The 14,299-nt window shown below is 47.6% G+C and overlaps 1 protein-coding gene across 1 annotated transcript; it reads left to right on the top strand.

Moving 5' to 3' along the window:
- Nucleotides 1-9,387: 9,387 nt before the first annotated feature.
- On the top strand, nt 9,388-14,041 carry LOC117475880 (cyclin-dependent kinase 5 activator 1-like). The gene is made up of 3 exons (XM_034122217.1): nt 9,388-9,742; nt 11,872-12,489; nt 13,547-14,041. Exons 2-3 carry the CDS (start codon nt 11,962-11,964, stop codon nt 14,039-14,041), a joined length of 1,023 nt encoding a protein of 340 aa, XP_033978108.1. The 5' UTR covers nt 9,388-9,742; nt 11,872-11,961.
- The last annotated feature ends 258 nt before the right edge of the window (nt 14,042-14,299 follow it).

Raw genomic sequence — 14,299 nt, 5'->3', positions numbered from 1 at the left:
GTTTAGCTGCTATAGGCTTAGACTGTCGGGGGACACCTTACTTCTTCCTTCTCTCTGTCTGTACCTGTGTACTCTCATGTTCCCAATAACACAGCTTCCCCAACATTTATTTTTGGTGTCTATCTACGCCGGGATCCGGAGTCGTGGCTGATCCTGTTGCTGTGGTCCTGGATCATAAGTCCTGGATGGATATCCTCGTGGATTCATCTTCTTATTATAGACACATGCATTTCCAAACATTTGGTCTACCTATGCTGTAAATGTATTATCTCTTTGATTTACACACGGCATCTATTGCACGTCTGTCCGTCCTGGGAGAGGGATCCCTCCTCTGTTGCTCTCCCTGAGGTTTCTCCCATGTTCCCCTTTAAACTGTGGGGTTTCTCTCTGGAAGTGTTTCCTTGTACGATGTGAGGGTCTAAGGACAGAGGGTCTAAGGACAGAGGGTCTAAGGACAGAGGGTCTGAGGACAGAGGGTCTAAGGACAGAGGGTCTAAGGACAGAGGGTCTAAGGACAGAGGGTCTAAGGAGGGTCTAAGGACAGAGGGTCTAAGGACAGAGTGTCTAAGGACAGAAGGTCTAAGGACAGAGTGTCTAAGGACAGAGGGTCTAAGGACAGAGTGTCTAAGGACAGAGTGTCTAAGGACAGAGTGTCTAAGGACAGAGGGTCTGAGGACAGAGGGTCTAAGGACAGAGGGTCTAAGGACAGAGGGTCTAAGGACAGAGGGTCTAAGGACAGAGGGTCTAAGGACAGAAGGTCTGAGGACAGAGGGTCTGAGGACAGAGGGTCTAAGGACAGAGGGTCTAAGGACAGAGGGTCTAAGGACAGAGGGTCTAAGGACAGAGGGTCTAAGGACAGAGTGTCTAAGGACAGAGGGTCTGAGGACAGAGGGTCTAAGGACAGAGTGTCTAAGGACAGAGGGTCTGAGGACAGAGGGTCTAAGGACAGAGTGTCTAAGGACAGAGGGTCTGAGGACAGAGGGTCTGAGGACAGAGGGTCTGAGGACAGAGGGTCTAAGGACAGAGGGACAGAGGGTGTAAGGACAGAGGGTCTAAGGACAGAGGGTCTAAGGACAGAGGGTCTAAGGACAGAGGGTCTAAGGACAGAGGGTCTGAGGACAGAGGGTCTAAGGACAGAGGGTCTAAGGACAGAGGATCTAAGGACAGAGGGTCTAAGGACAGAGGGTCTAAGGACAGAGGGTCTAAGGACAGAGGGTCTAAGGACAGAGGGTCTGAGGACAGAGGGTCTAAGGACAGAGGGTCTAAGGACAGAGGGTCTGAGGACAGAGGGTCTGAGGACAGAGGGTCTAAGGACAGAGGGTCTAAGGACAGAGGGTCTGAGGACAGAGGGTCTGAGGACAGAGGGTCTAAGGACAGAGGGACAGAGGGTGTAAGGACAGAGGGTCTAAGGACAGAGGGTCTAAGGACAGAGGGTCTAAGGACAGAGGGTCTAAGGACAGAGGGTCTAAGGACAGAGTGTCTAAGGACAGAAGGTCTAAGGACAGAGGGTCTAAGGACAGAGGGTCTAAGGACAGAAGGTCTAAGGACAGAGTGTCTAAGGACAGAGTGTCTAAGGACAGAGGGTCTGAGGACAGAGGGTCTAAGGACAGAGGGTCTAAGGACAGAGGGTCTAAGGACAGAGGGTCTAAGGACAGAGGGTCTAAGGACAGAAGGTCTGAGGACAGAGGGTCTGAGGACAGAGGGTCTAAGGACAGAGGGTCTAAGGACAGAGGGTCTAAGGACAGAGGGTCTAAGGACAGAGTGTCTAAGGACAGAAGGTCTAAGGACAGAGGGTCTAAGGACAGAGGGTCTGAGGACAGAGTGTCTAAGGACAGAAGGTCTAAGGACAGAAGGTCTAAGGACAGAGGGTCTAAGGACAGAAGGTCTAAGGACAGAGGGTCTAAGGACAGAAGGTCTAAGGACAGAAGGTCTAAGGACAGAAGGTCTAAGGACAGAGGGTCTAAGGACAGAGGGGGTCGTATTGTCACTGATATTCTGTACAAACTGTGAAGTCCACTGAGACTAATGTAACATTTGTGATATTGGGCTATATAAATAAACATTGATTGATTGATTGATGATGATGATGTTGAGGAAGAGGTTTCAGAATGTGAGTCTGACAGTGACTTTGAAGAAGAGGATGAGATTGAAGAAGAGGATGAGATTGAAGAAGAGGATGAGATTGAGCATCAGCTAGTTACAAAAAAAACACGAGCCACAGGACCAGCCAGTAAACGAGTAGCACTTGAATTCATGAATGTGATCTAACAAATGTAAAAGGGCAAATATGAACCATGCTGTTTATATTGCTTGTAATTGGGATGAAGTACATCTGTTGAGTATTTTGACATACAATAGTTTGATTGTGTTGAATCGAAACCCAGAAAGGCAGCGGGTCCACCAGACCCACGAACACTGGCTGAGTAACAAAGAAACACCACACACGGGTTAAAGTACAAGAAGTACTCATTCTGCACACTGACCCATTTCATAATAATATATAAGTATTATCTGATAAATGTACTTCAAGTATCAACAGTAATAATGATATAGTTTTTATAATAAGTAATAATCTTAACATGACATGAAGTCCGTGTTTCACAGACTGGGTTCCAGCTTGGACCGGTTTGAACTGGTCTCAACAGTGACTGGAGCCTGGATAGGCTGGTCCTTGGACACCTCCGGCCCATTGTGGCACCATCAATGGACCCGCTGCAGTTCGCCTACCAGCCTGCCATCGGGGTGGATGACGCCGTCATCTACCTGCTGCAGAGGTCCCTCTCCCACCTGGAGAAGCCTGGGGGGGGGGGGGGGGCACTGTGAGGATCATGTTCTTTGATTTCTCCAGTGCCTTCAACACCATCCAGCCCCCGCTCCTGGGGGACAAGCTACAGCTGTCGGGAGTGGATCACCACCTCACCTCCTGGATCCTGGACTACCTCACCAACCGCCCACAGTACGTGAGGACCAGGGAGTGTCAATCAGACACCATCATCAGCAGTACGGGGGCCCCCCCAGGGGACGGTGCTGGCACCGTTTCTCTTCACCCTCTACACTGCAGACTTCACCCACAACACGGCAACCTGTCACCTGCAGAAGTTCTGAGGCCTCCGCCATCGTTGGCCTCATCTCCAACGAGGACGACAGGAAATACAGGGAGCTGACGCAGGACTTCACCCTCTGGTGCCAGAGGAACCATAAACTGGACTGGACTGATAATTCTGCTGCTCTGTACAAGAAGGGACAGAGCAGACTCTTTCTGCTGAGGAGACTGAGGTCTTTCGGGAGCAGGGGGCACTCCTTCAGACTTTTTACGACTCTGTTGTGGCATCAGCCATTTTCTATGGTGTGGCCTGCTGGGGCAGCAACATCTCAGCTGCTGACAGGAAGAGACTGAACTGACTGGTAAGGAAGCTCTGTCCTGGGGAGTCCTCTGGACACTGTGGAGGTGGTGGGAGACAGGAGTCCTCTGGACACTGTGGAGGTGGTGGGAGACAGGAGTCCTCTGGACACTGTGGAGGTGGTGGGAGACAGGAGTCCTCTGGACACTGTGGAGGTGGTGGGAGACAGGAGTCCTCTGGACACTGTGGAGGTGGTGGGAGACAGGAGTCCTCTGGACACTGTGGAGGTGGTGGGAGACAGGAGTCCTCTGGACACTGTGGAGGAGGTGGGAGACAGGAGTCCTCTGCACACTGTGGAGGTGGTGGGAGACAGGAGTCCTCTGGACACTGTGGAGGTGGTGGGAGACAGGAGTCCTCTGGACACTGTGGAGGAGGTGGGAGACAGGAGTCCTCTGGACACTGTGGAGGTGGTGGGAGACAGGAGTCCTCTGGACACTGTGGAGGTGGTGGGAGACAGGAGTCCTCTGGACACTGTGGAGGTAGTGGGAGACAAGAGTCCTCTGGAAACTGTGGAGGTGGTGGGAGACAGGAGTCCTCTGGACACTGTGGAGGAGGTGGGAGACAGGAGTCCTTTGGACACTGTGGAGGAGGTGGGAGACAGGAGTCCTCTGCACACTGTGGAGGTTGTGGGAGACAGGAGTCCTCTGCACACTGTGGAGGTGAATGGCAGACTAGCTGTGCTCCCTGCTGGACAATATGTCCTAACCCCTCCAGGACACCCTGTCCTCACTGTGCAGCTCCTTCAGTGACAGGCTGCTGCACCCCAGCTGTCACACGGAGAGATACCACAGGTCCTTCCTTCCTGCAGCGGTCAGACTAAACAACCAGCAAACCACTAAATATGCTTACTTTCTCACTTGAACGTTTGCCTCTAATAGTTCTTATTTCTGATTTTCAAACCTTTTTCATAATGAGTTTTTGAATGCTCACAGACATCATGCATTGTTTCCTCAAAGCACACTGTGTGTAATAATGTTCAGCAGTAAAGAGGTGAAGAATCAGGAGACAGCGACATCTAGTGGTGAGTGGGAAGAACTGTTTGTACTCGTTAGAGTTATCAAGTCATCTTTGGGTTTTGGATTTACGTCAAAGCACGCTCTTCGTGACTTCTGATCTGAACATGTTGATATCTTGAGTTTGCCGCACAGGGAGACATTGATCTGATGGTTAGAGTCGAGGGGGTCCAGACACCAGTTTGGGGGTCTGGGGCTGTGAGAGGTTTTCTACCAATGGAAGGGTTGGGGGTTTGATCCTGGTGTAAATTGGGCAAGATACTTAACCCCACGTTGCTCCTGATGGCCGATGTGTGTGGATGTTAGTTTCTCTGAGCAGTGGGCTCCTTGTATGGCAGCCTCTCTCTGATTGGCTGTAAATTGGTAAATGCTGCTCTAAGGGTAAAGACTGGGAAAGGGTTATAGAAATGCAGTCCAACCAGCGGAGCCGGATTCATTTCAGAAGTGGGGGGGCCACAAAGTGCGTGTGTATGTGACATACTTGCCAACCCTCCCGATTTTCGCGGGAGAGTCCCATTTTCCTCCCGGGGTCACATTTCTCCCGATTTCTGACTAAATCTGATTTGTGAGTCACGACCTGTTTCATTCTAACATAACGCTCCAAATGTTACTGTTTCCACTCGGACTTCAATACAGCTACACCATTGTTTGGTTTCCATGGTAACGAACGCGTCTCTTTAGTAGCACGCGCAACTGAAAGTCTGAGAGGGTGTTCAGGAGGAAGATAGTCACAGAAAACAGAACAAGAATGGACCACTCGACCCTCTGCTCACTCCTTTCCTGTACATTGAACTATGCAGCTCCAGCCCACACATGACAGCGCAGTTGCTCCATCATCCCATCTCTCCTTTGTTCCTGCTCAGTACGCTCTTGTTTGACAAGCTGAATGCTGACTGGTGTTTGACTGAAGTAAGCACACTTTTTTGAACACACGCTCTGTGAAAAGCTCCACTTATTAACTCCGGTATTTACAAAGCTGTCATCTCCACATTTGGAGAAAGTTACAAGCCGTTTGACAGAAGGCTCGTTTAGTGGTTTTGCAAAGAATTAACCACTCTCTGTTTGTGTAGCATTCTGCATTGAAGTACCTTTCTCTTTGCCCAAATAAGCTTTTATTTGCCCGTCTCAATAGAGAACCGCAGTGACGCGTCCTAAAACCCGGAAGTAAGTTAGCATTTTTACCACGTCCGGTTCCTTCGACAAAAAGCAATGGGATCTCTCCATAGGGTTTAGGAAACTAGCTGAACTAAGGTCTGTGGTTGAGACACATTGAAGAGACGGATCACGTTTTGTTCTAGGACATTAAATCCATCAGCAGTGACCCCTCTGGTGATTTCTGAAGAGTGTACGTGTCTGAAAAGCGATGGTTGTTACCAAGTGGCTGAATAGGACTACAGAAGTCGTGGAGGACGTTGTACGTCATTACGCCGAACACGTAAACACTCCTCTAAGTTAGTTTGCCCTGTTCTGCTTGAAAGCAAGTACCTGCCTCCTGCAGACTGTTCAAACAAACGCTTCAACTCGTACCATTTAGAATCTGTATGTTTGAATATGGATCTGAAGTCGGCGTGACGTTGAAGCAGCGACCCTGCTGTAGTTCCTTTATAGCATAACGTTAGCATTTTGCTTCTGGCGACTAGATTTATGATTTGAAAATGATAAAAGTAAGGTAGACGTGTGGAGATTATCCGGCTGAACAAAACGTGATCCGTCTCTTAAATGCGTCTCAACCACAGACCTTATTTCCAGCTATTTTCCTAAATCCTATGGAGAAATTGCATTGGTTTTTGACGAAGGAACCGGAAGGAGTTTACTTCCGGGTTTTAGGACGCGTCACTGCGGCTCTCTATGTCCCGAGAACAAACCTCCATGCAGTCGGAACCAGCCTGTTTCGGTTCAACGATGCCGGCGGCGGCGGTTTTGACAGTCTCTGCTGGGTTCATCTGGCTGCGCTGGTTCTATGGTTGAAGGGCCAGGCTCCGGAGACGTGGATGTCAGGGATGTGACATTCAAGTTGTTGAATTTCAATTTAGTTTGACTGGATTTTGTTTTCTTATGCGCCGGTTCTTCTGACATGTTTGCAAGTTTATCTATCTAGGTTAACGGCTGACACACACAGAACAACGTAACAAATAACGTAACAAATAACGTAACAAATAACGTAAACAACGTAACAAATACATTTGAATGGTGTGACAATGTCCTGTTTGATTGGATTAAAATACATATTCTTCCTGTTATGTCTGCCTGCTTTATTTTACCTAATGCAAAGTGACCTGCTCCATCGAAATCAGTCGCATTGACCCGAAGACACATTTTGAGTTGTATACGCTGTTGGAAAGAGGAGATTCATAGCTTTCTAATGATATCAGGATTGTTGTTGTACTCCAAATATTAAGCAACATATGTCACATGATATAATGACTGTTACAGAGTCATCATTTTGAGAAAAAGGCCTTTAAAGTTTCCTCTTCTCTGGAATCCATCGATCTGATTGGTTATCAGCAAATGATCAAAGTAACGGAGGGAAAATATTTTCGTTTGGATTGCTGGTCTGGGGGAAGCCCGCGAGTGTGTGTGTGTGTTTTGAGGTTGGTGGTGTGTGTGTGGTGTGTGTGTGAGTGGGGTGTGTGTGTGGGTGTGTGTGTGTGTGTGTGAGGTGTGTGTTGTGTGTGTGTGTGTGTGAGTGTGTGGTGTGTGTGTGTGTGTGAGTGGTGTGTGTGTGTGTGTGTGTATGTGTGTGTGTGTGGTGTGTGTGTGTTGTGCTTGTGGGTGGTGTTGTGTGTGTGGTGAGTGTGTGGGTGAGGGTGGTGGGTGGGTGTGTGTGTGTTGTGTGTGTGAGTGTGTGGGTGTGTGTGTGTGGTGTGTTGGTGTGTGTGTGGGTGTGGGTGTGTGTGGTGGTGTGTGGTGGGTTGTGTGTGTGGGTGTGTGTGGGTGGTGTGTGTGTGTGAGTGGGTGTGGTGTGTGTGTGTGTGGGTGTGTGGTGTGTGTGTGTGTGTGTGTAAGTGTGTGTGTGGTGTGTGTGTGGCGTGGGTGTGTGTGTGTGTGTGTGTGTGTGGGTATGAGTGTGTGTGTGTGTGTGTGTGTGTGGGTATGAGTGTGTGTGTGTGTGTGTGTGTGTGGGTATGAGTGTGTGTGTGGTGTGTGTGGGTGGGTGTGGTGGTGGGTGTGTGTGTGTGTGTGTTTGTGTGTGGTGTGTGGGTTGAGTGTGGTGCGTGTGTGTAGTGTGTGTGTGTGTGGTGTGGTTATGAGTGCGTGTGTGGTGTGGTGGGGGTATGAGTGGTGTGGGTGTGTGTGTGTGGGTATGCGTGTGTGTTGTGTGTGTGGGTATGTGTGTGGGTATGTGTGTGTGGGTGTGTGTGTGTAAGTGTGTGTGTGTGTGTGTGGGTGTGTGTGTAAGTGTGTGTGTGTGTGTGTGGTGTGTTGTGTGTGGGTATGATGGCGTGTGTGTGTGGTGTGTGTGTGTGTGTGTGTGTGTGTGTGTGTGTGTGTGTGTGTGTGTGGTACGTGTGTGTGTGTGGTGTGTGTGTGTGTGTGGGTCTGCGTGTGTGTGTGTGTCTGGGTCGGTGTGTGTGTGTGTGTGTGTGTGTACGTGTGTGTGTGTGTACGTGTGTGTGTATACGTGTGTGTATACGTGTGTATGTGTACGTGTGTGTGTATACGTGTGTGTATACGTGTGTGTGTGTGTGTGTGTGTGTATAAGTGTGTATACGTGTGTGTATACGTGTGTGTGTGTGTGTGTGTGTGTGTGTGTGTGTGTGTGTGTGTGTGTGTGTGTAATCTTGCGTTTGTGTGTATTGTGTTTGTTTCCCGGGGAAAACACTCAGGAGAAACCCCAGCTGTTATAACGCCTGCTGTGACGTCAAGTTGCTCCGTTCTCAGCTTGTAATTATGTCTCCAAGCTTCAAAGTTGTATTTATTATCTGAATTTGCTGAAACAAGTTTAATATTCTGAAAGCCAAGTCTTTGTTTAATTGAAATCAGATGAAAACAAACTGTAACGGACCCTGCCGTGTTATCTATGATTACTATACGCCTTACATTCATAATGTCAGCAGAGGGAGGGGGGGCGGCGTGTGGAACAGCAGAGTGGCGAGTGAGAGGTGTCAGCTTCCCTTCACAAGCTTCACACAGGCCTGTAGCTCTGGGATTGAATATAACAATCACACATAAACACACACAGCTAGATCAGATGTCTTTTAGATGCGACTTTAGAGTAGAGGGGCTTCCGGCGCCCTTGAGTCCAACTACCACGTTCTTACACCGTGATCTACAAGCATGTTCTGCTCTGACTTTGTAATAATATATTGTTGTAAATTGTTTGATGAATGAATTGTATTTTCTTTTTTTTAATTATCATATCACTATTGAATTGGGTTATCCTTGACGCTTTGGCAATATTGTTCACCTGATATTCATGCCAATAAAGCAATTGAATTGAATTGAGAGAGAGAGGGGAGGAGGGAGAGGAGACGAGATGGAGAGGGGGGAGAGACGACAGAAGTGATGAGAGAGAGAGAGGATGGGAGAGAGGACCAGAGGAAGGAGCGAGGCCGAGAGAGAGAGAGAGAGAGAGGGGGAGAGAGAGAGAAGAGAGAGACGAGGGGGGGAGGAGAGAGAGAGAGGGGGGAGAGAGAGAGAGCACGAGAGAGAGAGAGAGAGAGAGAGAGAGAGAGAGAGAGGGGGGGGGAGAGAGAGAGAGAGTCATTCATAAAATCCTCCTCCTCTTCCTCCTCTTCCTCCTCCTCTCTGCAGGATCAGCACCTCAGACAGCGCTCCTCTATGATTGGCTGCAGCAGGATCCCGCCAGCAGCCAATCAGAAGGCTCCGTTTCTCTCGCACATCCAACCCGAATAACTGCAGATTCCCGCATCAGAGCAGCGACTAACTTCAAGCTGCTTTCTATCTTTGGAATATTTGATAGAGGCCATTTTCTCCCCTCTCCGCTCCATCTTTATGTTTTCAGAGATTTCTCCGCGGGTCTCCCCCCTGCTGTGTGCGCGCGGGATGCGGGCATCGTAGGATATTAAAGCCTCTCGATGGAAGACATCTTCCAGCGAGCTGCTGCTGCTGCCGCTGCTGCTGCTGCTGCGAGAGAAGAAGAAGGAGAAGGAGAAGAAGAAGGAGAAGGAGAAGGAGGAGAAGAAGAAGGAGTGAAGCTCGTTCCCTTCCGCACCGAGAGAGGGACGCTGTTTCTACGCATGAGGATCTGAGGCACCGGGAAACAAGCTCCGGAACCGAGCCTTTCTGCACCAGACCCCGGGCAGCGGAGAGCTTTTGGACCTGAGGGGGTGATGGAGTCCAGGAGGAGAGTACATTAATCACAAGGTAGGAACATGGAAGTGCCATTTATTTTACAATCTCAATCTGTATTCATTTACACAGCACATTTAACACAACCTCAGTGGACCAAAGTGCTGTCAAGGGAACAAATACAATATATAAAATAACACAATAGGAGTACAATAATAAAACAATAACTAGAAACCTATAAAGACATATAGAAATGTCAAAATGTCATATTCAACTATATTAGAAGCCAGTGCAAAGAGGTGAGATATACGCGTTAATGCACGGGTGTGTGTTGGCTCTTTTCTTCATATGTACATGATGAATGCATCACACACACTCATGCATGTGTGTGTGGCAGTGTGTGTGTGTGTGTGGCAGAGCTTCCATTTTGGAGCTAAAATGGATGCTGGCGCACATTTCTCTGGCCTTTTCTTACATAATCCCGGAGGCTGCAGTATGCCCCGTGTTCACAGGGAGGCTATAGCATGTGTGTAGCATGTTTATAGCATGTGTGTAGCATGTTTAATCCCTCTCTCTGCATGGGATGAGACGCAGAGCTGCTGAACGACAGAGGCATGCTGGAGATGGAGAACAGTCCTTCATGTTGCAGTGTTTACATCGTGCTGTGAGGGAATGCATCTCATTAGGAGTTGATCATGCAGTCTAGAAAACATCACGAGAAAGAACTCTGATCGTTTGTTTGAGTAAAGGTGATACTCAGTGGTGTAAAGCACATCTTTGAGGGCACATGTTACTCTTTGACAGCTGTTACAGGTGCAGGATTTCATCTAATACAACATATACAATTAATAATGTACATGCTATGGTCAGATATCCAGCAGCAGTAAAGTCATTACAATGAGCTCCATCTTCACACGTGTGTATGTATGTATCTTTGTACTATATGTATCTGTATGTGTATATATATGTATATGTGTCAATCAACAAGTAAAGCAGATTAATAATAATAATATTATAATAATGATAATTATTTATAGATTATAGATTATAAATAAATAATTTAGGGACAAGGGAGTGAGATTAAATAAATTACTTCTTCTCACTCCTTTTCGAACACTAGATGTGGGACTGTTTATGTTGCTAATGCTAATGCTGTTGTTGTTGTTGTTAACATAATCTCCACACGTCTACCCTACTTTTATCATTTTCGAATCATGATTAGAAAATGATCAAAGTAGGGTAGACGTGTGGAGATTATCCGACTGAACAAAACGTGATCCGTCTCTTCAATGCGTTTCGACCACAAACCTGATTTCCAGCTATTTTCCAAAAATCCTCTGGAGAGATCTCACTGGGTTTTTGTCGAGGGAACCGGAAGGAACCGGAAGGAAACCCATGCGCAGCTTACGTCCGGGTTTTAGGACGCGTCACTGCGCCACTCTATAAACGTATCATATTCTTTGCAAGCTCTTACGGGGCCTCGTGAAATGAAGTCGTGCCAAATCCCTGATTCAGACTGTTATTGTGTAAAAGGGTCAAAGTCAACTTTATTGTCAATCTCAAAATATGTTTGTACTCAGAAAGTTTCCTACAGTCCAGAGGTATAAAAACACTCACACATTAAAATACAAGAACACTCAATAATAATACAAAAAACACAAAATAACCGTTTACTTCAAGTTCACAAGGTTCAAGGTTCAAGGTTAGTTTATTTGTAAAGCACATTTTAAGACACAGAGGCATTCAACACATACTAATTCAAAACAAAACAAACACACAAACAAAAAAGACAATTCATAAAAGCGAGAATATGTCTGCAGCTCAAAGTGCGATAAGGCTGAAGGAGAAACGGTGTTAACGTATTTTTCCGAATGTCAGGCAGTTTGTTCCAGGCTTGTGTTTAAATGAAAGCTAAAAGCTGCCTCGGCCAAATGTAGTTCTGACAACGGATAAAAGCTCCTGAAGAAAAGAGACCTCTGGCTCCAACATTGAAGCACCTTTTTACATTGGCCATTGTTTCTACTTGAGATGTGTTCTGATGTTTGTTCCTTTCAGGACGCCACGTGCTCTGCCTCATGTTGGATTCATGTTTCTGTGGTCTTCATTTGAACCTTTGATCTTTCTTGTGAAGCACTTTGTGGCACGACTGAATTCCTGCTCCGTGATTAATAAAGTGTGAACTCCTTCTTCTTCTCCTCTCACAGATTCCTCCTGAAGTGTGAGACTCTCTCTGGTCCTTCTCCAATCTCTTCCTCCCGACCCCTCAGCTGACCCTACCTCCCCAAAGCATCATCATGGGCACCGTGCTCTCTCTGTCGCCCAGCTACCGGAAGGCGGCGCTGTTTGATGACGGCCCGGCGACGGTGGGACACTACACCGCGGTGCAGAACAGCAAAAACGCCAAAGATGCCAAGGACAACACCTCCAACAACGCCGGGAAATCCCTCAAACGTCCGTCCATCATCAGCGTGCTGCCATGGAAACGCATCGTGGCGGTGTCGGCGAAAAGGAAGGAATCGAAAAAGCTGCAGGCGGAGGGCGGAGATAACGGGAAAGGTAACTCTCCGGACGCCACGATCACCGTGAGTTCGGCGTCTAATAGCCTGAAGCTGAAGAAATCCCAGTCGTGCGCGAATCTGTCCTTGTTTTCCTCCGGCCCGGACGCAACGGCGAGCTCCACCATCGCCAACGTTAAAGTCAGAGTCGCCCACCTGCCGGTTTCTAAAACCCTCGCCAACGTCAACGTAGCCTCCAGGAAGAGTTCCCACGCCGGGGTCCAGCCCTCCAACGCCACCGGGACGCCGAAACGGGTCATCGTCCAGGTAAGCATTCCATCAGAAACAGCTAGTCGTGTCTCTTTGCCAGAAAACCTGAACATGCCAGATAATAAATAAATACACGTTATTTATACCTTTCATGCTTAACGCAGCCCGAAGTGCCAAAACGCGTTATTATCCAGGTAAATATTTCATCAAAAACAGCTTTTTTTTTTGTCTCTATTTCCAATCCAACTTTATTGATCCAGCACATTTAAAAACAACAGAGTTGACCAACGTGCTTTACATCAATACATTTAGACAAAACCGATCGGACGTCAAAGCACGAGACAATAAAACCATACTTATAAACACAGTAGAGATGTCCCGATCCGATCACGTGATCGGGGATCGGAGCCAATCACGTGATTTTCAAAAGATCGGAATCGGGAAAAAAAAATCGGGGATCGGGATTTTTTTTTTTTTTTTTTTTTATAAATATTTTTATATTTTTACGACGAGTACACAGCGGCCGCTCAGGTAACGGCACTGAAACAACTGACACGTTCAGAGACTTTTAAAAGGAAAGAGAAACTGCCCCAGAACAGTGAAAAGGCCAAAAAAATAACAGCCAAGATAGCTGAATTCATCGCGTTGGATGACCAGCCGTTATCTGTTACATTTTTTTTCTCTTAATGCATTGCATAAAGATCGGATCGGGAAAAATCGGTATCGAGCAGATTGTCAAAATCAAATGATCGGAATCGGATCGGGAGCAAAAAAAGGTGATCGGGACATCCCTAAAACACAGACTGAAAAAACTTTCACACACGATGTAAAAAACATTTAAAAACACAAGAAAATAGAAAACCCAAAAAGCCCGGGTCTTTAAACGAGATTTAAAAACAGGCAAAGCTTATTTAAAGATAAGACAAGAAGCACTTTTATTGATCCCAGTTTTGGGAAATGTTTGCGTTCAGACAAGGCATTGAACATGAACTTTGTAGAGATTTGAACTTTGTTTTAAAACAGTGGAAAGCTCAGGAGTTTCCTCGAATATCTTTAGCAGATTCAGTCCACCTCTCTCGTCTCATATCCCCCTCCCACTTCTCTCCCCTCCCAGGCGTCCACCAGCGAGTTGATGCGCAGCCTCGGAGAGTTCCTGTGCCGCCGCTGCTACCGTCTGAAGCGCCTGTCTCCGACGGACCCGGTGCTGTGGCTGCGGAGCGTCGACAGGTCTCTGCTCCTCCAGGGCTGGCAGGACCAAGGCTTCATCACCCCGGCTAACGTGGTCTTCCTCTACATGCTGTGCCGCGACGTGGTCTCCTCCGAGGTGGTCTCAGAGCGAGAGCTTCAGGCGTCGCTGCTCACCTGCCTCTACCTGTCCTACTCGTACATGGGTAACGAGATCTCGTACCCGCTGAAGCCCTTCCTGGTGGAGGCGGAGAGGAAGGAGCTCTTCTGGGACCGATGCCTGGACATCATCGACAGGATGAGCGGAAAGATGCTTCAGATCAACACCGACCCGCACTTCTTCACCCAGGTGTTCTCAGACCTGAAGAACGAGAGCAAGAAGGAGGAGGAGAAGACCAAGCTGCTCATAGGCCTCGACCGATAAGAGGAGGAGGGAAGTGAGGAGGGAAGGGAGGATAGAAAGGGTTCATATGTTGAGGACTAATGGTGCGTTCACACCGGACGGAAAGCACATTTCAAACCTCTTATTTATTCATAATTTGTTATCAGGGTTTATCTCCATGTAGATACGATACGATAATACTTTAACGGTCAGATCAAGTCTGAAATGCTCCTTGCATCACAGCAGCTCCATGTGTTGTAACATCAACAACAAACATTTAACATTTAACATAACATCAGG

The sequence above is a fragment of the Trematomus bernacchii genome, unplaced genomic scaffold (genome assembly GCF_902827165.1).
Source record: "Trematomus bernacchii unplaced genomic scaffold, fTreBer1.1, whole genome shotgun sequence".
NCBI lineage: Eukaryota > Metazoa > Chordata > Actinopteri > Perciformes > Nototheniidae > Trematomus > Trematomus bernacchii.
This window is presented reverse-complemented; position numbering and strand designations above follow the sequence as displayed.

Excerpts from the sequence above, each read along its gene's own strand:
- LOC117475880 (XM_034122217.1), top strand. The coding sequence starts at position 11,962 with ATGGGCACCGTGCTCTCTCTGTCGCCCAGCTACCGGAAGGCGGCGCTG. Across the intron at positions 12,490-13,546 it reads CGAAACGGGTCATCGTCCAG|GCGTCCACCAGCGAGTTGAT; the intron begins GTAAGCATTCCA and ends CTCCCCTCCCAG.